The 25,337-nt window shown below is 42.7% G+C and overlaps 1 protein-coding gene across 5 annotated transcripts; it reads left to right on the forward strand.

The window, feature by feature from the left end:
• Window positions 1-704: 704 nt before the first annotated feature.
• On the forward strand, window positions 705-23,772 carry LOC118094147 (cytosolic phospholipase A2 gamma). 5 transcript variants are annotated; one of them, XM_060281535.1, is made up of 16 exons: window positions 705-769; window positions 2,179-2,251; window positions 3,051-3,167; window positions 3,337-3,479; window positions 4,294-4,492; window positions 5,805-5,913; window positions 6,691-6,849; window positions 8,813-8,866; window positions 10,256-10,321; window positions 11,735-11,860; window positions 13,184-13,309; window positions 14,203-14,247; window positions 17,240-17,323; window positions 18,263-18,417; window positions 19,735-19,900; window positions 22,401-23,772. In XM_060281535.1, exons 2-16 carry the CDS (start codon window positions 2,228-2,230, stop codon window positions 22,562-22,564), a joined length of 1,737 nt encoding a protein of 578 aa, XP_060137518.1. In that variant the 5' UTR covers window positions 705-769; window positions 2,179-2,227; the 3' UTR covers window positions 22,565-23,772. The 5 variants fall into 5 exon arrangements, with proteins under 5 accessions (XP_060137518.1, XP_060137516.1, XP_060137519.1 ...); XM_060281533.1 differs by having other exon boundaries at window positions 713-769; window positions 3,048-3,167; XM_060281536.1 differs by lacking the exon at window positions 2,179-2,251 and having other exon boundaries at window positions 718-769; window positions 3,048-3,167.
• The last annotated feature ends 1,565 nt before the right edge of the window (window positions 23,773-25,337 follow it).

Here is a 25,337-nt window from a genome sequence, read left to right on the forward strand (position 1 = left end):
TGCTGGATTTCGGCATCAATGTTGGCCCTTGTCCTGCCTAGGTAGGAGAAGTGATCAACATTTTCCAATGTTACACCATTGAGTTGGATTTGTGGTGTATTAGGAACAGGTCAGCAATAACTCACACAGTATTAGTGAAGTTAACTCCCTTTATTCAAAGGAAGAAAACAGCTCCTGAGGCCAGGCCTAATGAGCACAACAATTCTTCCCAGCAGATCTTTCCCGAATTAGGCAACTGTGAGGAGTGAAACTCCCCATGTTCCTTCTGAATCAATTTGAGGCTCCTTCATCTTGCTTATCTTTACTCTGCCATCTTCATACCACTTCATGTTGTAGAAGACCAGGGAGGAGGGTAGCTGCCCATCACAGGATGGGGAGACAGCCTGGCTTCCTCATTAGCCTGACTCACTGCTGCCTCTTGGGCCCCCTTCTCTCAAGCCTCCTCTTCTGCCTCTGGTTCTGGACTGCTCTCTGCCACAAACTCTTCCTGCCCACTAAGCTCTTCCTGCCCTCTCCCATAGCAAAAATATGTGCTCATAGCATTACAGCAGCACATATGCTTGACACCAGTGCACAACAGGAGCGATGATCAATTGCGTTGGTAGAGTTTACCCCATGATTGCCCTTGTGACAGGGACTTAACTTTTTCTTGCCAACTTCTGTGTCCCCGCCCTCTATTAAAATTCCTTGGTTTTAAGCCCTTCAAGAGACACAACTGACAGAATCCTCTGTGCGTGGTTGAAGTTTTCTGTGGCTGGTCAATAAATGGGTAAGTTACATTTCAACTTGCTTTCTCTCTTGTCTCCACTCTCCACAGTTAGCTGCCCTTTCTAGTTCAGGCCCAACCTTCCATACCTCTGCAAAGTACCGGTAGTACTTCTTTTCTTTTTTTAAGAAGAGGATTCAGAATATCAGTGTTTCTACATCTCCACCTCCCAACGTTTTATGTTGGAATTTGTATTGGTGAAATAAGGAGTCCTGCACATCCTCTGAAACAAGTTAATATTTAGCAAAGTCTGGGGGTATTCTCCTGGTGATAGTGAGAGAGGTTCTGGGGTGAGGCTGGCACAAATTAAACTCTCTGCTCCGAACTCCTCCATCATATAAGCCCTTACCTTGAACCCTAGCCTGTTCTTAAGACAGCATGCCAAGCCAAACTGGGATCTCTGCACCAGCTGAAGTTTTTGAACAGTGCATTAAGCCATCTAGTTGTGAGATTCGAAAGCCAAGAACAGCAGAAATGCTTAAGGGATATTACCATAACTGCCAGGATGAAGCCCTCTTCCTTTTCTAGAGTCTCAGGGTAGTTCCATACAGCAGCTTATTGCGGATTCAGTGCCCCTTGTGCATGGAAAGCTTGTGAAGTGTCTACATTATACTATCGCCAACATGCCACCCTATATTATTTCCCCATTTAATTTACATTTATTGTTTCAATGAAAAATCCAGTAATTGAATGAATAAATACTTGCAGCAACAGTAAATCTGGATTAAATGGAGAGGGGGAAATGGCATTGTATTTTGATGAGGATGATTGTGTGTGGATGCTGGGAGAAATTAGCTAATAAATAATTTGAATCCACAATAAGATGCCATGGGAAAGTGCCCTCAGTCTCCCTTGAAGGGAACGACTTTGAAGGTGGGATTCAGCTGATGTTTGTGGGGGAAGGGAGTGTTTTTTACTGGGGTTTTGTGAGGTGATGAAGGGTCTTCTTTCTTCACTTCTATTTACATAAATATTAGAAAGCAAGGACAAGCCAGCTTTGTGTGACATTTGACAGCTCTGTTTCTATAGGCTTTGTCTCGTTATCTGCTCTGGAGAACGAAAGATAAATGTGAACATCGCCACCTCATAAAAAGCCAGTAAGATTCCACATCCCAAAGTGCCAACCCACCTGAACATTGCCCTCCCTCCTGATCTTCAGAAAGGTTTTCACCCACACCCACTCCTGAAATCTCTTAAATTGGGCTGGACTGAACATTCAGCCCAGCCCAACTTATAACCCAACAGCAGGTTCCTTCCTGCCCATTTGGCATCCAGTGCTATTTAGTAACAGGAGATGAGTTACTGAACGGTTTCCTCTTGTCTCACCAAGTAGCTGTTTGTTGCCCTAAAGTAACTGGAGAAAAGCATAAACAGCAGGAAACAAGAGGTGCTTTTGTTTTCACCATATTCAGGACCCCCTGCTTTTGCTTCCTCATTTTGAGCATCAGTAAAGAAGAGGAGATGAACATCTTTCCACCTAGGACGGTAAGTGATATCTACCTTACAATCAACAGTGCCTGATGGTTTCTGCTCCAAACAAAAATAAATTCTACTCGGTAACAGTCCTCTAATTCTAATGCATGCTAAGCTACAAGCAACAATTCGTCTATACTATTCTTTGCTGTGCCTCAAACATGGCAAGGGGAAGTTAAGACCAAAGCATCTCAGATTATCTAAGAAAGGGTAAGTCCATTTAGATATAATGCAAAATGATGAACTGAGAAGCTTGAAGGCTGAAGAGAGGGAAGCCAGATTCCCTCTCCCTCTTTTAATAATGCAAGAAAAAACAAAACTCTGCTATCTGGTCCAATGGATTAAGATTTCAATTTCAGGGAGGTTATCTTGTCACTTGGGGAAGGGACATAGTTCAGTGGTAAGTATTGTATGCTGTAGCTCCCAGGTTCAATCTCTAGTTTCTCCAGGTAGGGCTGGGAAACTTTCCTGCCTGCAACTCTAGAGAGCCATCAGTGGAGACAATGGTGAGCTAGATAGTCCAATGGTCCAATTCAGTATAAAGTTCTGAATTGGACCATTGGAAGGAAGGAGGAAGTGCAGGGAATGTGCAAGAATGTGCTCACTACCAGAAAGATCAACTGATGTATCTGAACTAGCCCAGTTTGGTTTGACTTAATCCACTGATGAGACCGTTATACTGGCCTGAGAAACTAGAGCCACTGAAACAATTTTCCCAAGTGATGGTTTGGTTTTCATAGTCAAAAGATGGCATCATTGCATTGTCCTAGCATGAGAAACTCCCTCCCCCCCCCATTTCATTTTTCAGCAGGAAAAATCTGAAGTCCAGATCACTCAAACTCTCTCAAAGGGTGAACAAGCAGCTGTCGCTTCTAGAAAAGAAACAGTGAAGAAATGCCTTGCCAAGCTTGGGATTCCACATGATGTGGTAGGGGTTCATTAATTATTAGTAATAACAATTAATTGTAATGCTCAAACAGAAGCTTAATCAGGCTATGTAACACAAGTATGCTTTGTGTATTGAAAACACACACTTTATTATTTCATTCCTTGATTAAACAGAGATTTGTTAAGTCCCCTCCCTTTTCTTCCACCAGGACAAAATCCCAAATATTGCTGTCCTGGGGTCAGGAGGAGGACTGAGGGCCATGATTGCCCTTTATGGGACACTGGCAGAGCTGAAGAAATATGATCTCCTGGGCTGTATTATGTACTTGGCTGGGGTATCAGGTTCAACCTGGTAAGTGAATGTAAATGGTTAATGAGAACAGCAAGCTGTGGCATGTGGTAAAAGCTGCAATATCTGACACCTTATCACAACTGATAAAAATCTGTGTGCCATCAACATTTACAAGCTCAAACCCAGCCCATGGCAGCAAGGCAAAAGCAACATGCCTAAGAAAAATAGCTACATTTTTCACCAGACTCAGTTGGTAATGACAAGCGGTTGTAATTCACATGTTAAATTACAGAAAAGACAGCTATTCCACAACACAGAATAGAACAGGTTCTATTCATGGGCAAAGGATCTTGGAAATGCAAGATATAGAGGCTTCACAAATCATTTGTGCAAGACAAAAGGCACACATTCCTCCCCACAAGAAAGAGTGGGTGGTGTTGGCATAGTGAAAAATTAGTTTTCACTATCCTGGCATATAGGGAGCCATTCTACAGAAACATCCTGCAACACAGAGAAATAACAAGAGTCTTGCTTCTCCCATAGCTGCAGCCTTCTATCCCAACAGAAATCAGGCATGGGTCTATTTCTTCCAGCTGCCAAGCTTCTAGCACACATCACTCAAGTCTCAACTCTGCCTTTATTTTTCTACCTACCAGCGGGTTGAGGAAGGGGTCCCCACCCATTTGTTATCTGACCCAGAGCCACTTTTTTGTTATCTTAATGACTCATACTTAGAGGGCCATGACCTCACAGGAAGCTAGCCTGCCTAGTCCAGGAATTGAATCCACCCAGGAATTAGATGGGGCCCCCAGACATACAGCCTACACCCCCCCTCCACAAACTCATGATAATATTTATACTGTTTCATGAAAAGGTGCATGTCAGCTCTCTACAAAAATGAAGACTGGGCTGAAAAAATAGAGGCCTTGGAAAAACTTCAGAAGGAAACACTTGTAAATGGCAAATGGGATGTGAAGAAGGCAACAGAAGCTGCACTGGAGGCCTCAAAAGATGAACATTACTCTTTGACTGATTTCTGGTCCTATTTTATTGTGTATAAAATGCTAAAGGAGGTAGGTGGAGATTTTTTTTAAAAGGTTGAATCCAAAACCACATGAGACCTAAACCGAACCTAAACTGAACAAGAATATAAAGAAAGTTAGCGATTACCCAAAGTGACCAGGACAGTATTTTCCCCCTCAAGGCCCTACCATTATCTCTTATATATCATATGAAACATATAAATCCATTCGTATACAGTATTCAGAAGCACTAAAATTAGGTAGATAATTTTGTTTTCATCCCTGGATTATTATGTGGTAAGGTGTTGTCTGGAGCTAGACAGGAAGGGTTTGAAGAAGAGATTTTGCCTGCAAGGTGGCCAGCCATGATCTGATGCATCCACAGGAAGAATGAATGAGAGTCAAGTGTGGGTTGGTGTCAGGAACCGCTGACCACTTCCCTATGTGACAAGCAGTGTCATTACAGCTTCTTAATCTAGAACCATGTGGATTCACTCTCTACTTAGAGTGGTCAGTAACCTTATGAAAATTCTTCAGCATTTTAATGCAGATTTCTCCTCATAATTTTTGTATGGAGTTTTGACTAATGCATACATTTTTGCAAGCAATGCATCCTAATACAGTGGTACCGCAGTTTATGAACACAATTGGTTCCGGAAGTCTGTTCATAAACTGAAGCGTTCATAAACTGCAGCGAACTTTCTCATTGAAAGCAATGGAAAGTGGATTAATCTGTTCCAGACAGTCCAGTCCGCAGAGTACTTAAACTGAAGCGTTCATAAACTGAAGCGAACTTTCCCACTGAAAGTAATGAAAAGTGGATTAATCCATTCCAGACGGGTCCGCGGAGTACTCAACCAGAAGCGTACTTAACCCGAAGCATGGGTGTAATTGGTTCCGGAAGTCTGTTCATAAACTGAAGCGTTTATAAACTGAAGCGAACTTTCCCATTGAAAGTAATGGAAAGTGAATTAATCCGTTCCAGATGGGTCCGCGGCGTTCGTAAACCGAAAATTCGTAAACCAAGGTGTTCATAAACCAAGGTTTCACTGTATCATGCATTCTGCATGATATTTTCACTTATATATATTCATTTTTATGCACAGTTCTAACTAATATATGCATTTTTGTGAGCATTTGTTATTGAAGAGGTACATTGCAAAATTCGGACAAGTGTGAATTTTGTGTGTGTGTGGTTTGGTTCTCATGTTGCACTCAGAAAGTGCAGATTTGATCAATTCAGCTTCAAATGCAAACTGAATCAAATTTCTCCCCCATTCCTGAATGTTACACACAAGTAAACCCTGAGAACTGGGAACAGGTAGAGTAGCAAATTCAATTAACTAAACCCATGCCTTTTCAGCTTGATGAACGCAACTTGACTGACCACAAGAGATCATGTGAGAATGGTAAAAATCCTTATCCCATCTATGCAGCTGTGGACAAGCACAGATACGAAGGATACCACATAGGTAATAATTTGACGATATCATTTTCTCTTATTATTTTCTCCCACCCATTGGTATTATTCACTAAGGCCTTTCTCCACTTGCCCCACCCTACAGTGTTAGCCAGCTGGCTACCAGTGAGTGCTAAAACTCTGCTAGCTTACCCAGGACCACATCAGATTTGATTTTAAAATGAGCTGATCCACCTCCCTCCCTGCCAAAATAAAGAAGTAAATCAATCAATCAATCAATCAATCAAGACTAGCAGCAAAATGAATTCAAATTTTCCAGAGGGCAGCTCTTCAATATACCCACATGGGCAAAACAATCGAGATGACCTTGTCTGTGAGGTTACATTGAAGATCTGTCCCTGGGGAAACTGAGAATGGTTACCAAAATCCCTAGCATCACCATGGGGGGGGGGACTTTGCAGCCCCAAGGGTTACACTCAGATTGCTGTGTATTTCTGTGGGTAAAACTACCCACCCTGATATTGAAGCAGAGATTAGCAAGTTCATCTGAGCAATTGGATATTAGCATGTCCCTGCTTGCCCAAAGAATTTCATGGATATTGCTAACTTCCTTTCAACTTCACCTCGAAATCCCTCCAAGTGTTTCCCCTGCACAGCGCCATCCAAATCGCTTTGCATTCTGCTTTAGATGGAATTTCTTGGCAGCTCTTTCTTTGCTGATTTGTTTCCCCTTCATTTGTCTTCTGGGCATTCTGTTCTCATTAGCACTTCGGGGATTTCCCCCCTCATATCTCTCTTTCTAATTTTCTTTTCTTTTCTTTACTCCCAGGCAGCTGGTTTGAATTTACCCCACACGAATCTGGGGCTCCTGGCGTAGGTGGGGGTCATGGTACAGCAGGATATGTCGACACCAAACACTTTGGGAGTCTATTTAGAAATGGAGAACTAAGCAAGAAAAAAAAGGAGAAAGATATTACCTACCTTCAAGGTTTGCCAACCTAATTTTGCTTATTTGAAGCCTGTTGTTCTCATAATGCCAAGTAGAATAACCTCCTCTGAACCAGTGGTGGCTGGGACAGGTGGGGTGGAGGGCAGAGGCACCAGCAGTAAATGAAGCTGGATCCAATGACTGTCAGGACTACCACCCAACTGGTGGCAAGACAGCAGGCAGATGGGGGCGGGTTGAGTCTATTTTAAGGTTGATGGACAGTCCTCTATTCATGCTAGCCTCCTCTGCTCTGAAGGTGTTCTAAAGATGTACAAGAAGTAACTTAACATCATTTAGCTTAATGCTGTTTCAGCTCAGTACTATCTCCTCCTCTAGCAATCTGGGTCCCCAGATGTCACAGGCTTTCAACTCCAATTACAGTGGTACCTCGGGTTACAAACGCTTCGGGTTACAAATGCTTCAGGTTACAGACTCCGCCGACCCAGAAATAGTACCCCAGGTTAAGAACTTTGCTTCAGGATGAGAACAGAAATTGTGCGGTGGCGGCGTGGTGGCAGCAGGAAGCCCCATTAGCTAAAGTGGTGCTTCAGGTTAAAAACAGTTTCAGGTTAAGAACGGACCTCCGGAATGAATTAAGTTCTTAACCAGTGCACTGTACTGCACATTCACAAGTATAAGGTTTGTGCGCATCCTTGGCTGATCCATCAAATCAGCACACATAACTCTTCCATATGGCTGTGAATAAGTATTGTGGCTACAAGTCAAGCTTAGGAATTGTTTTTTTAAAGGCAGCAACCCTTTGTGTGCTTAAAGGTAAAGGGACCCCTGACCATTAGGTCCAGTCATGACCGACTCTGGGGTTGCGCGCTCATCTCGCGTTATTGGCTGAGGGAGCCAGCGTACAGCTTCCAGGTCATGTGGCCAGCATGACAAAGCCACTTCTGGTGAACCAGAGCAGCACACAGAAATGCCGTTTACCTTCCCGCCGGAGCTGTCCCTATTTATCTACTTGCACTTTGATGTGCTTTCGAACTGCTAGGTGGGCTGGAGCTGGGAGCGAGCAACGGGAGCTCACCCCGTTGCAGGGATTCGAACAAGCCCTAGACTCTGTGGTTTAACCCACAGCGCCACCTGGGTTAAAGTGGTGCTTCAGGTTAAGAACGGACCTCCGGAATGAATTAACTTCTTAACCAGAGCTACCACTGTATCTCCAAACATTGCCTATGCTGGACGTGGCTAGTGAGAGTTCTTTCTATGATGATCTGGATGGTTAGAGGTTCCCCATCCCTGGTTTATACTGATTGGCTACAGCTCTTCAAGGTTTCAGACAGGAGTCTTTCCCCCCTCAGCTTTACCTGGAGACGGCAAGGATTGAAATTGGGACAGTCTGCATGCAAAACATGTGCCATGGCCCTTACTCTCTTTTTGCATGATTAAATAATAGGAATATAGAGTGGGTGGGTGATCAATTGTGAGGTTTAGCAGTGGAATTCTATCCATGCTTACTCAGAAGTAAGTTCATCTGGAACTTGCTAGGGACTGTGTTTGGAACTGTAGCCTTAACATGCATATTTACAACACTATAATGTCGAAACATGCTAGGTTTATGGGGTACGTAAGAGGAGCTCATGCAGCAACATGTCCTGGAGCAGACAAAATGAGAAAATGTATAACCAAGGAGAATATAATGTGTGCATTGTTATCTTTATAATCTTTCAAAGGATGGAGCCCTTTCAAACATGGCTAGTTAAATGCTAATCTGTATGAGCATTAAACATCAGGTTTTGGACATTTAGACTTACACCAAAGACCAGTGTGTTTTTCTTTTCTGGGGGGAAGTCGGGGTATGCATACCCCTAAACATCTTGCAAATTTAAGCTTGGCCTCATTGAGGGGCAGTATTTCAATATGTGTAGAAAAAATAGAGTACCCCTGAATATTTTTTAGGGAAAAAAAAGTACTGCCAAAGACTGTTAAAAAGCCATCTCTTCCTGATTTTCAGGTTTATGGGGAAGTGCCCTTGCAAGCGAGCGAGAAATTAAGAAGGAAATCCTTGGTAAGTTGCTACATTTTTGCCTCTGTTGCTCAATGAAGCAAAATTCTTCATTGTGACTCAACACATTTCTGAGTTAAGAGCTCCTTGTTCAGGAGCTATAGACAGAAACAGACAACAATAGTACTATGATTCTTAAAAACATATCTTGAGTTGCATGCATGCTGTGGAAAGTCTTCATGGTCCAAAAATCTTTAAAACACATGACAAAAAATAGCTTTCCTGAAGGCTTAAACCCTTTTTATACCGTAAGCCACCCCTATGATCCTTGGATGAAGGGTGGTTTGATAATTAAATAATTATAATAAAACCCATGTCAGACTATTAAAAGATCCAATGATGATGAAACAGCATTTACCAGGTACTAAACTCAGATCTTTGCCATGAAATCGCAAAAATCTATTTGTTCTCCTAAACAGCACACATAATTTATCTTAAATGTAAACATAGGGTGGTATGTAACTAAATAGATCCACTAGCACAGGCACCCCCAAACTTCAGCCCTCCAGATGTTTTGGACTATAATTCCCATCATCCCTGACCACTGGTCCTGTTAGCTAGGGATCATGGGAGTTGTAGGCCAAAACATCTGGAGGTCCGCACTTTGGGGATGCCTGCACTAGCACAAGGATTTCTGCTTGCTCCCACCCCTGCACCCTCTCCAAATGCACTCCAGAGGGCTGGGGGACTGGCCAGAACAGATATACAGTGGAACCTCGGTTTATGAACACCTCGGTTTATGAACATTTCATTTTAAGTACTCCGCGGACCGCCTGGAACAGATTAATCCACTTTCCATTACTTTCAATGGGAAAGTTCGCTTCAGTTTATGAAAGCTTCAGTTTATGAACAGACTTCCGGAACCAATTGTGTTCATAAACCGAGGTACCACTGTATAGGGGCATGAGGAGTATGCAGGGAGAGAAGAGTTGACAGAAATCCCTTTGCACAGCCAAAAGTCCTTGTACTAGCAGATCTATTTCACTAGATGCCTCCCACAATATTTGTTTCACTGAGCACCTGAGCACTACTGAGGCTAGCTGGGTTCTGGGAGATAGAGGGTCTGGAATGCTTTCTAATGACAATGTGTCAGCCGGGTGTTGTTCCAGCTGTCCCATGATTTTCCAGCTTTCCCCCTCATCTGCCTCTGAGCTCAAACCCCTTTTGTAAATCTATACTGTCTTCCTCCTCCCTGGAAGGGTCAGGATGAGGAGGTGGTCTCCACCATTCCTCCTCCTCTGCCCAGTCCCTGACATCTTGTAGTAAAGCTACTCTGGGCCTCCTTTGGGAGGAAGTGCAGGGTAGAACTTTAATAATGTATTAAATGAAACACCGATATATACGAGAAGGTAAGCCTTACATGTGTGTTAACATAGGGATTTGTCTTTCAAGGTGCTTTACTGGATTTGCTAAAAAAGGACAAAGAAGCTTATTTTAAAGCCCGTGAATTGAATCCAGGTAACTCCCATTTCCATTAATCAGTTTTCTTTCCTCATCTTTATGATATCCCAGTCATCACCATAAACCAGGGGTGGACAATATTTTGAGGGCCAAAGAATGACATTCTCTTTGGGTAAAATGGTTGTTGTTGGGGGGGGGCACACTTTCTTCCTCTGTCACCCCTTCACCACACGGAGGGAGATCAACAAACCAGGGAATACAGAGAGACAACAATGGACACCTTTTTGTTTCTCTCTCACCCATCTCCTTTCTTTTGCGTGGACAGGCGGAGTCCCCCAAACCCCAGGCGACCCCCTGAGTGGAATAATGACTCAAGACAACGTGCTATGGGATTAAAATTGGCCACAACTTTATTAAGATTCAGATGTAGGGAGACCTTGGCTCAGGCCTTGGGCGTTTGTCCTTCCCAGTCCCCAGCCGGAGTTCGGGAGGCTTCGGGGTTATCCAGAATGTATGGGGGGGTTGGGCTGGCTCTGGAGAACATATGTTCAAGCAGAGAGAGCCTGCCCCCTGTTCATCGCCACTGGAGGGGGAGAGCAATGACAACCTCTTGGTGTACGGTCAATGCCTCCTCCCAATACCCCTTTAACGGGGGGACCCCAATCTTGTTGCCACAAAGGGGGTGATGTCACCGCCTCATGCTCCTTCCTTCAGGAAGATAGCCTAAAGGATTCCGCCCAAGGCCTGAAACTGCCAAAGTTGTGACGTATTGCTACGGGAAAGGCTAAACCTGCCAATGCAGGAAAATTCCTTTCCAGCCTTTCAACAGTGACCTTGAGGTAGCAGCACTTGTGTACCTGTGGAAAAGAGGTTAACCTGCAAAAGAAAACTTCGATGAGGGTGTGGAGGGTGGGAGAAGCTCTGGAGCTGACTGGTGCTTGGCAGGTAAGATTCAAATGCTATTGTGTGAGCTGGACAGTCCCTACGCTTACCTGGCTAGGCCCCTGGCAACACCTCCCCAGGCAGGATTGGACGATTGGCTGGGGTAGGTGGGGACCCAGGTAGCCTGCCTAGGAAGCTAGTACCAGCTCCGAACAAACAGGGAGCTGCTCTGGGATCGGGGGGCTGCGCGCAAAAGTCACCCTCCCCCATTTGATGTGGGGAGCGGTCATTCCTCCCATTCTTTCACATCCCTGTACAGATACCTATTGTCAGCTTTTCATGCCATTTGTTGTTCTAAGGGAGAAATATATAATGGGCTGGTCCTGGGTCTTATTGACCTATGGAGATCTGAGGAAATGTTAAAGGCAAATAATGAAAAGGGGGCCATCCCTTCCCCACAAAGTTCTGTTGTGTTTATGAGGTGGGGGGATAGCAGTTGCTGGACATCTGAACAAAAAGCTCATTTAAAATAAATAGAGAGCAGGCCAGCCTTTGTAACCAACTTTCCTCTTGTGTTTCATTCTCAAGAGTACCAGGCACTTAGTTTTCTTTGCAAGGCGTATGAGTATATTTTGGAGTTGCAACTGTCTATATTAGATGCTTCAGCAACAGCAGCAATTGGATTTTTTGATCTTTTGGAGAACCTCCTGAAAGGTAAGTGATTTCTAAGCAACATATTTTCTTCCTTTTGAAAGCAGTATGGTGCTTTGTGAATGAATTGCTGGGCACTAGTTCAGAGTAGGCCCCCTGAAATTAATGAATCTAAGTTAGATATGCCCATTAACTTTTTAATTTTCTTTATTATTGTTGTTGTTGTTGTTGTTGTTGTTGTTGTTGTTACCATCCATCAAAATTCAAGTTTGCCAAAATATAATTACAACAAAAAGTGTGGGGAAGAGAAATGTTAATGTTATAACTAAGTATGGCTTAAATAAAAACAGATTGCAAGAAAAGCAACAACACTACTTTCCAAACAGAATATATACCATTACTTAAGTGATTTAAAGGTAAAGGGACCCCTGACCATTAGGTCCACTCGTGACCGACTCTGGGATTGTGGCGCTCATCTCACGTTATTGGCCGAGGGAGCCGGCGTACAGCTTCCAGGTCATGTGGCCAGCATGACAAAGCCGCTTCTGGCGAACCAGAGCAGCACACGGAAACGCCGTTCCCCTTCCCGCTGTAGCGGTACCTATTTATCTACTTGCACTTTGATGTGCTTTTGAACTGCTAGGTAGGCAGGAGCTAGGACCCAGCAACGGGAGCTCACCCCGTTGCGGGGATTCAAACTGCTGACCTTCTGATCAGCAAGCCCTAGGCTCTGTGGTTTAACTCACAGCGCCACCTGCGCGCCACACCTTAAGTGACTTACAACACCCCTAAAGTATATATTTAAACTTGTGGTTTCCTGCACTCCATTGCACCATTATGTTATGAGCATGCTCCACTTCTCTACAAAGCAATTATGAGACTGTATCCCAGTGTTTCTCAACCAGTGTGCCTCCAGATGTTTTGGGACTACAACTCCCATCATCCCTAGCTAGCAAGACCAGTGGTCAGGAATGATGGGAGTTGTAGTCCCAAAACATCTGGAGGCACACTGGTTGAGAAACACTGCTGTATTCCTTCTCTTACTCTGAGAAGAGTGATTAATATTATTATATTTATATGTTTCCCAAGTTTTGATAATCGATTCTTTCACAATCCCTCATTATATAATAGAATCTTACACACACACACACACACACACACACACACACACACACACACACTGTATATTACAGGTAGCTATCCATTGGGAGTAAATAACCCATCATTTCCCCTTTGTTGCTTAGTTTTTCATCCTGCCTTTATTCACCATAAAAAAAATTCCTTCCAGCAGCACCTTAAAGACCAACTAAGTTTTTATTTTGGTATGAGCTTTCGTGTGCATGCACACTTCTTCAGATACACCATGTCTCTCTATTTTCCGTGAAGTCCATAGTACCAGCAAAAGCTATGAGGCGCTGAAAGAGATGCGTCAGTCCTGGAAGACAGCAGATGAAAAAGCAAAAGAGGAAGCGTGTTTGAAATTGTGGGAAGCTTTGCACAAAGATTTTGGAGGTGAGTGCCATAATGCCCATATATTGCCTTCTAATAGGGGTTCGCTACAACGTTTAGGGAATCGGGTTTTGGTAATATAATCTGTGCTAGTTCTCACTTTATTATTTGTATAAGAATTATCCTAATAGCAAACTCAGGTGACAAGTGCTAACACTATTGCACCCAGACAAAATACACTTAAAAGAGAGAGAGAGAGATACCAGTATGGAGTTTGCAAAAAATACACATGTACACAAGCATGTGTGTGTGTGTTGCTTAGAAGTGAACTTCCCACTCCACATGAAAATTGTTTCATTTTTGAAAATCCCAGAGAAATCCTGAGCCAATTCAAAGGCTCAGAAATGTGTCATTCTGCCTGCCATGTGATGACCTCTCCTGTCACACAAACATATCACTGGCAATCAAAGATGGTGGATGTTTGTAAGCTTTCACAATCCCTGTCTGGAAACCACAATTTTGGAGCTAGGTGGGGCTGGGGGTGTTAAGAGGGTGTAATTGGATTTTCTCCAATAAACCACACAGCTTCCTATTTAGAGGGACATGGATCAGCTTATTTTTAAGCCAATCTAACAAATGTTGCAGGGACAGGACATTGTTCAACTTTTTAGAGAGTGAGTCCCATTCAATGAAATGGAACTTACTTTTGAGTTGGGATGGAGGAGGAATTCAGTTCACTTTGCAATTAAAAGTTGAACCTGTCAAATTCACAGAAAAGTGCATATGTTGGTGAAATAAACAGCCATGTTGCTTCTCTTCTAACACCCCCACCTCCAAAAAATGTGTCCATGGGAATTTAAGAAGCTGAAGATATGTCTTATCTCCCTGCGGTGTCTTCAAGCTGCTTGTTGAGATGGTCTATAGTTCTCAAATGGTTGTTTTCCTTCCCAAAACAGGAGTTATAAAAGTGATATCTATCAGCCCTTTTCAAGCCATTAAAAGTAAGTAATTGCTTTTTTATTTCCATTGCCTTTCTATTCTCTGTAGCCAGTGCCATTCAGAAGATAGACATAGAGTTTGTTGTTGTTTAGTTGTTTAGTCATGTCCAACTCTTTGTGACCCCATGGACCAGAGCACGGCAGGCACTCCTGTCTTCTACTGCCTCCCGCAGTTTGGTCAGACTCATGTTGGTGGCTTCAAGTACACTGTCCAACCATCTCATCCTCTGTCATCCCCTTCTCCTTGTGCCCTCCATCTTTCCCAACATCAGGGTCTTTTCCAGGGAGTCTTCTCTTCTCATGAGGTGGCCAAAGTATTGGAGCCTCAGCTTCAGGATCTGTCCTTCCAGTGAGCACTCAGGGCTGATTTCCTTCAGAATGGATAGGTTTGATCTTCTTGCAGTCCATGGGACTCTCAAGAGTCTCCTCCAGCACCAGAATTCAAAAGCATCAATTCTTCGGCGATCAGCCTTCTTTATGGTCCAGCTCTCACTTCCATACATCACTCCTGGGAAAACCATAGCTTTAACTATACGGACCTTTGTCGGCAAGGTGATATCTCTGCTTTTTAAGATGCTGTCTAGGTTTGTCATTGCTTTTCTCCCAAGAAGCAGGCATCTTTTAATTTTGTGACTGCTGTCACCACCTGCAGTGATCATGGAACCCAAGAAGGTAAAATCTCTCACTGCCTCCATTTCTTCCCCTTCTAACATAGAGTTAGATTTGGATCTTTAATGCCGAAATAAAGCCCCATTTTAGACTCATTGAGTTGGATCCAAAGAACTATGAACAGAAAGAAAACAGCTGCTGGCAGTGTTCCACAAGCACCAGTACAAGAGATTCTGTTTCATGCTTACATTGGGCAAGTGCAAAACTCTTCAACATGTTTCGCTTTAATTTCATTTTTTCTCTTAGAATGCTCTGGCAGAGGGATGGGGAATGTGTGACCTTCTCAATGTTGTTAGATCCTGCATCTCATCAGCTGTATTGCCAACAGTCAGAAATAATGGGAGACACCGTCCAATGATATCTGCATTTCCCTATCCCTACTCTAGAACAAAGCACAAAACTGTGCATATGTGAACAGAAAGTACCTTCTGGAGTTAGCAATGTTCCGTTATGTGCCTTTGGGAGAACCACTGTCTCTCAACTTTGCACCTCTAAGTAGAATTAAGAATATCAGCATGGGGTTGGTACTGATGAGCACTGCAAAGGCTATTAAGCTCTTAACAAATCAAGAATGCTATCAAGTAGTAGCAATGACCATCTGTTCTCTGAAACATCCCTATGGAAGTGCCTGAAATTTATTTTTCATATGTCTGTATTTACTCAAAGTGCATGAGCTGAAAAGAACTTATGAGACTCTATCCAGGAAGCCTCTTACTAATGCAGTTCCATTTCAACTGGAAACAAGTGGAGTGGTTGTTGTCAAGAGCTCAGGCTGCTGCCTTGATAACACAGCATGCAAGTCATAATTAGCTAGAAGATTTATTGCAAAACAAACCATCAGTTTCGGACTCTCTATCAGAGCTTCCATACCTTACAATTCAGTTGACCCTTCTGAGGAGTGCTTCCTGGTTCTGCAGAATATCCTATTCCCCTTACGTTTCTGGGTTTGTTTCCTTTCCCATATGTCTACTCCTTGGGCTCAGGGGATTAATTGCCTCCTCTTCCGGTGAGGAAATGCTCCCCCTCCTGCTTTTCAAGCCTGCTTGTGCTTCTTGAGCAAGTTGGCTTCTCTCCATCCCGCTCTCTACTAACGTCTTATCAGCATTTCATTCTGTGTTAGGGGAATGGGGAGTTCTTCTTCTGTGATCACTCGTAGCCAAGTAACATTGTCTTCCATAAACACAGTTTTAACAATGAGTCCGTAAGTGACTGTGGAGACGGCCGACTACTCCCAGCTGTCTGACTGCTTCCTAACTCATGCTGTGCTTCTCTACTTGGGGCAGATGTGTTTATGACCGTTGTTCTATTTCAGGCATAGGCAAACTTGGCCCTCCAGATGTTTTTTGCCTACAACTCCCATGATCCCTAGCTAGCAGGACCAGTGGTCAGGGATGATGGAATGTAGTCCCAAAACATCTGGAGGGCTGAGTTTGCCCATGCCTGTTCTATTTCATTACCATTGTGTTGAAACAGGAAATGTGTTGCATAAAACCTCATGTCAACATAGAAGCAGATCTTCTTGGTTAATAGCACCCATCCTTTGTAATGCCTTGTCCCGGGTAGTTTGAGAGGTGAAATAGTAATGAGTGAAATGAAAGGTGAATTTTTTTTTTAAAAAAACCTACTTGTTATATGTATTTTTAGAAACTGAACAATAAGAAATCCTCATATACTTCCACCCCCCAATAAACATTCCATGGATATAAAATGTAAATTATACAGTCAAACATGAAGTTTGTAAGTACTGTAGCTTAGAATTGAATGTACTCCCTGTTTTAGCAGATTGTCCCAACGTGAGCCATGGGTAACTGGTGGTGAGAGGGCAGCATTGCCCTTTCCAGTGAACTCAATAAGTACCATACAGTTTCACAATCACATTTCATATTTGTTTTCCTGAACACTCTCAGGTGCTTTTTTAATTTCTCCATAAGGGGATATGTTCTTTATTCCATCCCACAATGCCTCCGGAATTAAATTAGTTGCTGCTTCCCAATTTTGTGTAATTCTATTTCTAGCTGCAAACAATGATTAATAGGTGCTTAAAGAATAAATACTTATCATCATCTATAAACAGATTTAATAAAGCTACCCTTGGACCAGGTTGTATCACCTGTGCTGTAGCAGAAGAAACTTATTCAAAGATAATTGAAAGGTGTATGCTTTATCCAATCTTTTGTGCACTCTTTGCTTCTGTGTGAACTGTTCAGTTGTATTTGCTTATATAATTTTGTTCTGCTTTTCTTTGGTTTTCAGGAAGCCTTATCAAATGCTATTTTTTGTTATTTATTTATGTGCCATTCTTAGCTCTGAATCTCATTTAATTTAGACTGGATCATGCTCATCTACAAAACCAATGTATGTATTCTGAAGTGGACTTGGGGAAGCACCGACAACTTCTTTCACAACGACCGTAAGATTGTATTGCAATCACATTCATAATTGTTTACTCATAATTGCAAGGTTTTTATATTTTACAGTGGAACCTCGGTTTTCGAACGTAATCCGTTCCGGAAGACCGTTTAATTTCCAAAACGTTCAAAAACTGAAGCATGCATTTCCGGATGCAATTACGTCCGGAAACTCAATATGGAAGCTGTGTGGCACGTTTGGCTTCTGAAAAGCATTCAAAAATGGAAGCATTTACTTCCGGGTTTTTGGTGTTTGAAAGCCGAAACGTTCAACTTCTGAGACACTCAAAAACTGGACTGCGACTGCCACATCATCATGCCATGGGGATACTGTCGAATAGGGATATGTTTAGAGATGGGGCAAGGATTTGGACTAAGGATGGTCAACTATTGGTTGACTTGTCATGGAAAGAATCAAGTGGTGATGGCCGTGTCCCCTCCCCCAAAGACAAATTATCTCACTTTGCAGAAGGGGATGGGTCATACCTATTAGAGGGGCTCATTGTGAGACCGCTTCCTATGTTATGCATTCCTGCTCCTAAGAGAGTCAGCTAGCAAACAGCATTTAAAAGTAAAATACTACTTCCAACTCCTTTCCAAATAAGACCTTTTATTTAAAGTAAAAAGGAGAGTCCTGGTAAAGTAATTCTTGAATTGGTAGATTCAGCTAACAAGTCATAGAGCCAAACCTCCTCCTCTCCACTGGCGTTTTCCATTAATGGAGAACTTAGAAGTTCATGTGGCAGCTTTAGCTATATTTCAAATTAAGAAGGGGAAAAAATGAAATCCTCAGGAACAGTATGCTTCACCTTGGAACACACTGGAACAGAGTTGCCTTGCAAAAGATATTTGCATGATCTTTCTCCAGAGCTTTATTAAAAATCAACCACCAGTAGGTTTGTGTTGGTTCAAACATTTACACTAAAGTTTTGTGTTCTTAGCTGATGTTAAAGTCCCAGCGCTAAAAGGGAAAGATGTCGTGTCTCTGATTGATGCTGGCCTGGCAATAAATACTGCTTACCCACTTATTCTCTACCCTGAGAGAAATGTGAAGCTGATCCTGTCTTTTGACTACAGTTCTGGGGACCCTTTTCAGGTAATTCATTGTATGAAAGGGGCAGACAGATAGGCATACAAGGCTAAAATATGTCTTGTCTCCCTTTCTAATTTTTCTTGGCAACAGGAATTCAGAGTAGGATGATGAAGTGAAAGCTTGTAATGGATGTGACTAACTTATGACCATTAAATTCAGTGAGACTACTCTGAATATAACTTAGTTGGAAACAACTCTTTGACTCATTTCCTGACCAATCAATTGTTGTCAGAAACACCCCCTCTCTCTGTGAAATAACTATGATACAGCCTCTTCTCAAGCATTATCCCAGTTTTCCATAGATGACATCGCTTGGGACTCTGGGTGGGCAGCTATTGCAGCATAGCGTGGCCATGGTAGTTCCAGGAGGCTGCCATATTCCAGTGTGGCTGGAGAGGTGATGGCTGGCACTGCCCACCTCCAGCTACATCGGGCCCTCAGGTAAAGGTGGGCAGTGCTTGCTTAGCCAATCAAAGACAGGAGCCTGCCCCCAGCCTATTTAAGGGGGCAGACAGGTGTTGGCTGCCCTCATGGCTGGCTGGGCCAGATCAAGTGGCAAATAAAGCATTGGGCTGGATCCTTAGTCACAGGGGTACCCGATTAGAGGGGTATAGGAGGGCTGACTCTGTCTGGGAGTCCATGGGGGGACCAATGGGCAATACACCACTATAAATGGCAGCCTGTGTGGGGTCATAGCATTCAATCCATGTTGTGGGTCACTCCCAAACACAAGTTTGACCCCATCAGGTTTCTTCCAGGTAGCAGGCTGGCCCAAAGCCTTAGCCAAACCTACTCTTTTCTGTAATCAATAAACTTGTGGCCTAATTCAACCCAATACCAGTTTCCTGTACCATTCTCGGGGTGGAGGGGTGGGGGCTTCCCCTGCCACAGCCATTATGCTCCTGTGCTGGCAAATATCAATCCATGCAACACTGAGAATCTGATGTTAACAGAGCACTGGAGGAAGGAGCAATGTTACATCACTTCTCAAGTTGCTGAGGTAATGTTAGGGGGAAAAGATGTTTAGGAAAGAGACATATAGAAGCTTAGTGGCAGAACACCATTTTTCATGCAGAAGGCCCCAGGGACAACCCCTTGCATCTTCTGGTAGAGCTGAGAAAGATTCCATGCCTTCAATCCTAGATATTGCCAAGAGGTGAAGACAATACTGAGCTAGATGCGCTGTTGATCTGACTTGATAAAAGCCAGCTTCCTATGTCCCTGTGAGCCCCTAAAAGCAACACAGGAAGCAAAGTGGCAGCTATTTTTCCAAGTGGATTTATCAACACATTAAATAGTTTTCTCTTCCTTTTGGCACAGACCATCACAAAAGCTGCTGACTACTGCAAAGTCAATGGAATCAAATTCCCCAAGATAGATGAGAAAGATCAGCAAGAGAAAGACAACCCGCTGGATTGCTATATCTTCAAAGGAGAGGGCCTAACTATCATGCATTTCCCACTATTCAACAGGGTCAACTGCCCAGGTAACTTGAGAATGGGGCCCATTTGGTGTTTTTTGTTTTGTTTTTAATGATCAGAGATTAAAATGATTGAGAAGTAAGAATTCAGTGGGCCATTTCCTCCCAACATTAAATTGCTCTGGTAGCATTCACCCTCATGTTTAAATTCATCTTCCTTATTCCTTTCTTTCTGAGACATTTCCCCTTTTCCTGACTGCTGAACATTGCCTTCCTTAAGGTTCCTTTCTCCATATCAGATACATCCTACTGGGGCCTCATTAAACATCCCTGCCACATACATCCCAACATTTCACAACTGAAAATAGGGACAGACCTCAAAGCCCCTATTCACAAGCCACCTGATTGCACATTGTTCTATGCAGTTTACTACCATATATCCATAGACTGTCCTTCATTCGTTTTTCTAAAAAGGACAATAGAACATTTCCTCTTTCAGCTATACTACAAAAACATAATTATCATAGACTCATGGAGTAAAAGCAGGCCTTGTAAACCACCCTGTCCTGCTGATTTCAGGAAATTTAGAGCTTGAACATCCCAAACAAGTAGCTCTCTAACATTTTTTTTTTTTTTAAATCTATCACAAAGATGCCCCAAAAATTTCTCCAATTACAGACCTCCAAGTACAGCAGACCCCATGTTTTTCAAAAGCCTAGCAATGGACCCCCTACCTTTGAAAATTTTCGTATTTTGGGATGCGGGTGGCACTGTGGTCTAAACCACAGAGCCTCTTGGGCTTGCCAATCAGAAGGTCGGCGGTTCGAATCCCCGCGACGGAGTGAGCTCCCGTTGCTCGGTCCCAGCTTCTGCCCGCCTAGCAGTTCGAAAGCACGTCAAAGTGCAAGTAGATAAATAGGTACCGCTCCGGCGGGAAGGTAAACGGTGTTTCCGTGTGCTGCTCTGGTTCGCCAGAAGCGGCTTAGTCATGGTGGCCACATGACCCGGAAGCTGTCTGTGGACAAACGCCAGCTCCCTCAACCTGTAGAGCGAGATGAGCGCCGCAACCCCAGAGTCATCAGCGACTGGACGTAATAGGGTTACCTTTACTTTTACCATTGTAGTTTTTGTTATGTGATTCTCCTAATGTTCGGATGAAACCTCCCCTTCTGTAACTTAAGCTTTTTAGATCTACTCTCGCCCTCAGGGTAATTTATTATCAATATGATATCAATAATTCAAAATCAACATCACTGATGTAAAACAGGAGGCATTGTACTACATGAGACATTATATACTCTAGTCTAGTGCATGTCTTTAGATGCCTGTGTATAAACATTAGCTGCATCTGTGCAACCAAACACTGAGTTTTAAAAGCTAGATATCAAGGGAATGCAGTGAATCCTGCATAATGCAACTCTTGCAGTGTGCTCAATGAGCAATTCAATGTTTGGCTGTGATCCTCTTTCTGTAGAAGAGTGGGGGGTGGGGGTGGAGAGTAAAGTTACATGCAATATTCTGTTTTTGCCTTTTTATTTTATTGATTTTTTTATACCTACACCAACACAGAAAACACTCACAAAACAAACTAACAAAAAGTTACTACAACTACAAATGCAAAGCAGATGTTACAGATACATCCCTAATTCAGTTCTTATTCATTTCTGTTTGACTTCCTTCATCCTCAACGCAGGTCCGGTTGTATACTTAGCCAACTGTTTCTTTCACAATTCCTCTTCTCTATTTTTCTCTTTACCTTACATTCTTACACCATAATTTGTTTTGTGGAAATTAGTCAAGGCAAGTCCAGGTATTAATTTGAGGGCACTGCTTTTTCAGATAATCACTATATTTTCCCTATTCTTTTTGAAATTTTTGTTTGGATTGATCTCTAATTGCCTCTGTCAATTTAGCCAGTTCTAAATACTCAAATAACTTTCCTTGCCACACTTTTTTTTTGTTGGGATTGTCTCATTTTTCCAATTTTTGGCAATTAGAATTCTTGTTGCAGCTGTTGCATAAAGAAATATTCTCTTATTTTCCCTTGCAATATCTGACTCTAATATTCCCAGTAGAAAGGCTTCTGCTTTTTTAAGGTTTGTTTGAATATTTTATTCAGCTCTTCATAAACCATATCCCCCAAACCCCTAATTGCATCACAAGTCCACCACATATGCAGCAGTGTGCCTTCCGCTTGTTTGCACCTCCAACACATTTTTGATTTTGTTCTATACATTTTAGATAGTTTGTAAAGTGTCATTTACCATCTGTAGAACATCTTTAAATAATTTTCTTTAATTGCCTCACATGCTGTGAATCTCCAATTCTCTTTCCACAATTTTCCCCATGCTGCTAATTGAATAGGTTTACCTATATCTATTGCCCATTTCACCATCACTTCCATTACTTGTTTGTCTTTCACGTCCCATTCCAGAAAGGTTCCATACACCCTAGATATTACTTTGATCTTATTTTGTATTAATTCTCTTTCCAATACATGCAATATTCTCAAACTCAACAGTAATGGGATATTTTATAGTCATCCTCCAATGTGCCTGTTTTTCAGGTAAAATTGATGAATACACTTCAACGTTTTCAACCTTCAAGTTGAAGTATTCGGATGAAGAAATTGAAAAGCTACTCACTGCAGCAAAGATGAATGTAGCAAATAATCATCAAAAGATTCTGGATGAGATCAAGGATATTATGGGTTCTCCTCAAAGGCCTTAATCAAACATTTTTACAGGCCTACTAACTTGTGAAGAGCCTCAAAAAGCTGGCTCTCCTCATGAGATTTTGTTTGTCTGGTGAACTTAAAATCACTTTTGGGTATTGATTGGGTGCAAAACTGTAATGTCTGCATTAAATATAAAATTTCCTTTTTGAACGTGTGTTTCAAGCATTGTCTATTTATACATATGTGATTCTCTGCTTCAAGAATGTGGAACTTTGATCCTCCAGATGTTGTTTGGACCGCAACTTCCAGCATACCTGATCATTGGTCATGCAAGCTGAGACTGATCAGAGTTGGAGTCCAACAACATCTGGAGGGCCACAGGTTCATCATGCCTGTTCTAGATGGTACCGGTACAGTACTAATAATGAAAAATATAATGATTTTGATAAAAATTACATGCATAATACTGTTGACCAAACAAGTTCATATTGCATATCATTGTAGATATAACACTCTCTGGTTAATGTGTTATATGGATTAAATAGAATGGTGTAGTATTAAGAGTGATATGTATAAGACAAGATTCAGATTAAGTTACTTTTACAGTTGTACCTCCTTTTGCATCCGCCCCATTTAGGGTCCATTTTGTCCAATGTCCGCAGCAAACCCAGAAGTACCGGAACGGGTTACTTCCGGGTTTGCCCCTCATGCATGCACAGAAGCACTAAATCGCGCTTTGTGCATGCACAGAAAAGCGCTTTGTCAAGCATACTTTCGTCAAGCGTCCAGGGCTCTGGAACAGATCCTGGACACAAAAGGAAGTATGACTGTATCTGAGTGCCACTGAAGTTGCAGCCAACTAGTCCCATTGATTTCTATTGGAGAAAAGCACATAGGGAGCTGTCTAATTCTGTGTCAAATCATTGGCCCATTTTTGCTCAGTGTTGGCACTGGTTGTCCAAGATTTCAGACCAGGAGCTCTCCCAGCCCTTCCTGGAACTGTCAGAGATTTAACCTGCAGGCAACGTGGATGCTCTTCCACCCCCCAATTAAATCTATCATAAATAAGTGATATACAAGGAAAGCTTTGCAAAGGAAACCAATCTCACTGGTCTCCACAGCTTCTCAAGAAAATAAGCCCTCTCTGAAAGAGAAGAAATCCAGTCAAAGTATGACTAAAACGAAGAAACAAAATAAGATCACTGTAATGAATGTAATATGTAGAATGTAATGAATCTAATAAAGATAGCACCTAAATGTTCTTTAATATGTTGTCAGATTTTATTGGTAAGTACAAGGTTTTGAAAGACAAGTAAAACGTAAAAAAGGTAAAGGACCCCTGGATGTTTAAGTCCAGTCAAAGGCGACTATGGGGTTGTGGCACTCATCTCGCTTTCAGGCCAAGGGAGCCAGTGTTTGTCCACAGACAGCTTTCCGGGTCATGTGGCCAGCATGACTAAACCGCTTCACAACAGAACACCGTGACGGAAACCAGAGCACACAGAAACACCATTTATCTTCCCGCCGCTTTACTTGAACTGGTGTGCTTTCGAACTGCTAGACAGGCAGGAGCTGGGATAGAGCAAAGGAACTCACCTTGTTGTGTGGATTCAAACTGCCAGCTTCTGATCAGCAAGCCCAAGAGGCTCAGTGGTTTAGACCACAGCGCCACCTGCAAGGCAAGTGCTGGTAGTATGGCCAGGCTGTCAAAGAGCTAAGAGCTGCACCTCATCCTCACTTTTGTATTAGGAGCTCTCTCTTTGTGAATGTGTGGATAGAGCTAGACAGAGATGAAAGTGGACAGATCAATAGATGTAGCTCATGTATTTTTTGGTAGAATACATTCCAGCCACACAGAAGTCAGTGGTTTATACACCAAGCTTTCAACTTATGCTCACTTTTCTTATGTGATCGTAACCTTACATTAGGGTTTATTTCCAGAGGTAAAAATCTGGACAAAAGAAGTTGTTTAGGTTTTTTTACCCACAATCACACAAAAATATGCTGAGCTTCTCTGCTGAGCCCAAGCTTCCCACACCAGAGCCCATGCCTGAACCCGAGCCACACACCCGCCAACATACAGAAACACACAAATTTAACCCCCAGTTAATGGTAAAAATCCTCCCAGGTGGGCATGTAGGCCCCCCAAAAGAGGACCTGTCTGGTTTTTCTTGGACATATGGCAACCCTACCTTACAAGGGCAATAAAAGAATAAGAATAATAAACTGGAAAAATAAGGGGAAATAAAAGCATGCTGTAGAAAAAATGTCAAAAGGAAGTGGAGGAGTGGGAAACAACTGTTGGCAATCCCATCAGCCATTGCACTCACCCTGGGAGAGTATTCGGGTATTGTCAGAGAGTTGGAGAGTGAGATAGCGCCTAGCAAGAGCATGGAAAGCAAGTGGAGGTCATCTGAGTGAAGAGAAGATGATCTGAGCCTTCCTGGCTTTATGTGTTTTTGTGGTTGTGTGCAGTTCCTGGGAATTGAACCCTCACATAAGTTGCAGGCTTACTATACTGTACACACACCCTCTCCTTTTCTTGCCTCTGCAAAGAAGTCATTTTCAAAGAGCATCCTGCAAAATTGAGCTTGCCGCCAGTTGGGAGTGGGGTGGAGAGCAACATCCACTTCCCCCTCTCATCTGTATGTTTAATTAGGCATTAGACATTCATTAAACATAAACACCACCCTCCAAACTACTTTGGGACTGGACTCGGCGTGCAGTAGGTTAACCAAGTTAACCCAGGGAGGGTTGATGGAATGGAGGGGAGGTGCACAGCCATATTATTTTGACTTTTAAATCCACACATTTTAGTTTCTCTTG

Source organism: Zootoca vivipara, chromosome 13 (assembly GCF_963506605.1).
Source record: "Zootoca vivipara chromosome 13, rZooViv1.1, whole genome shotgun sequence".
Lineage (NCBI taxonomy): Eukaryota > Metazoa > Chordata > Lepidosauria > Squamata > Lacertidae > Zootoca > Zootoca vivipara.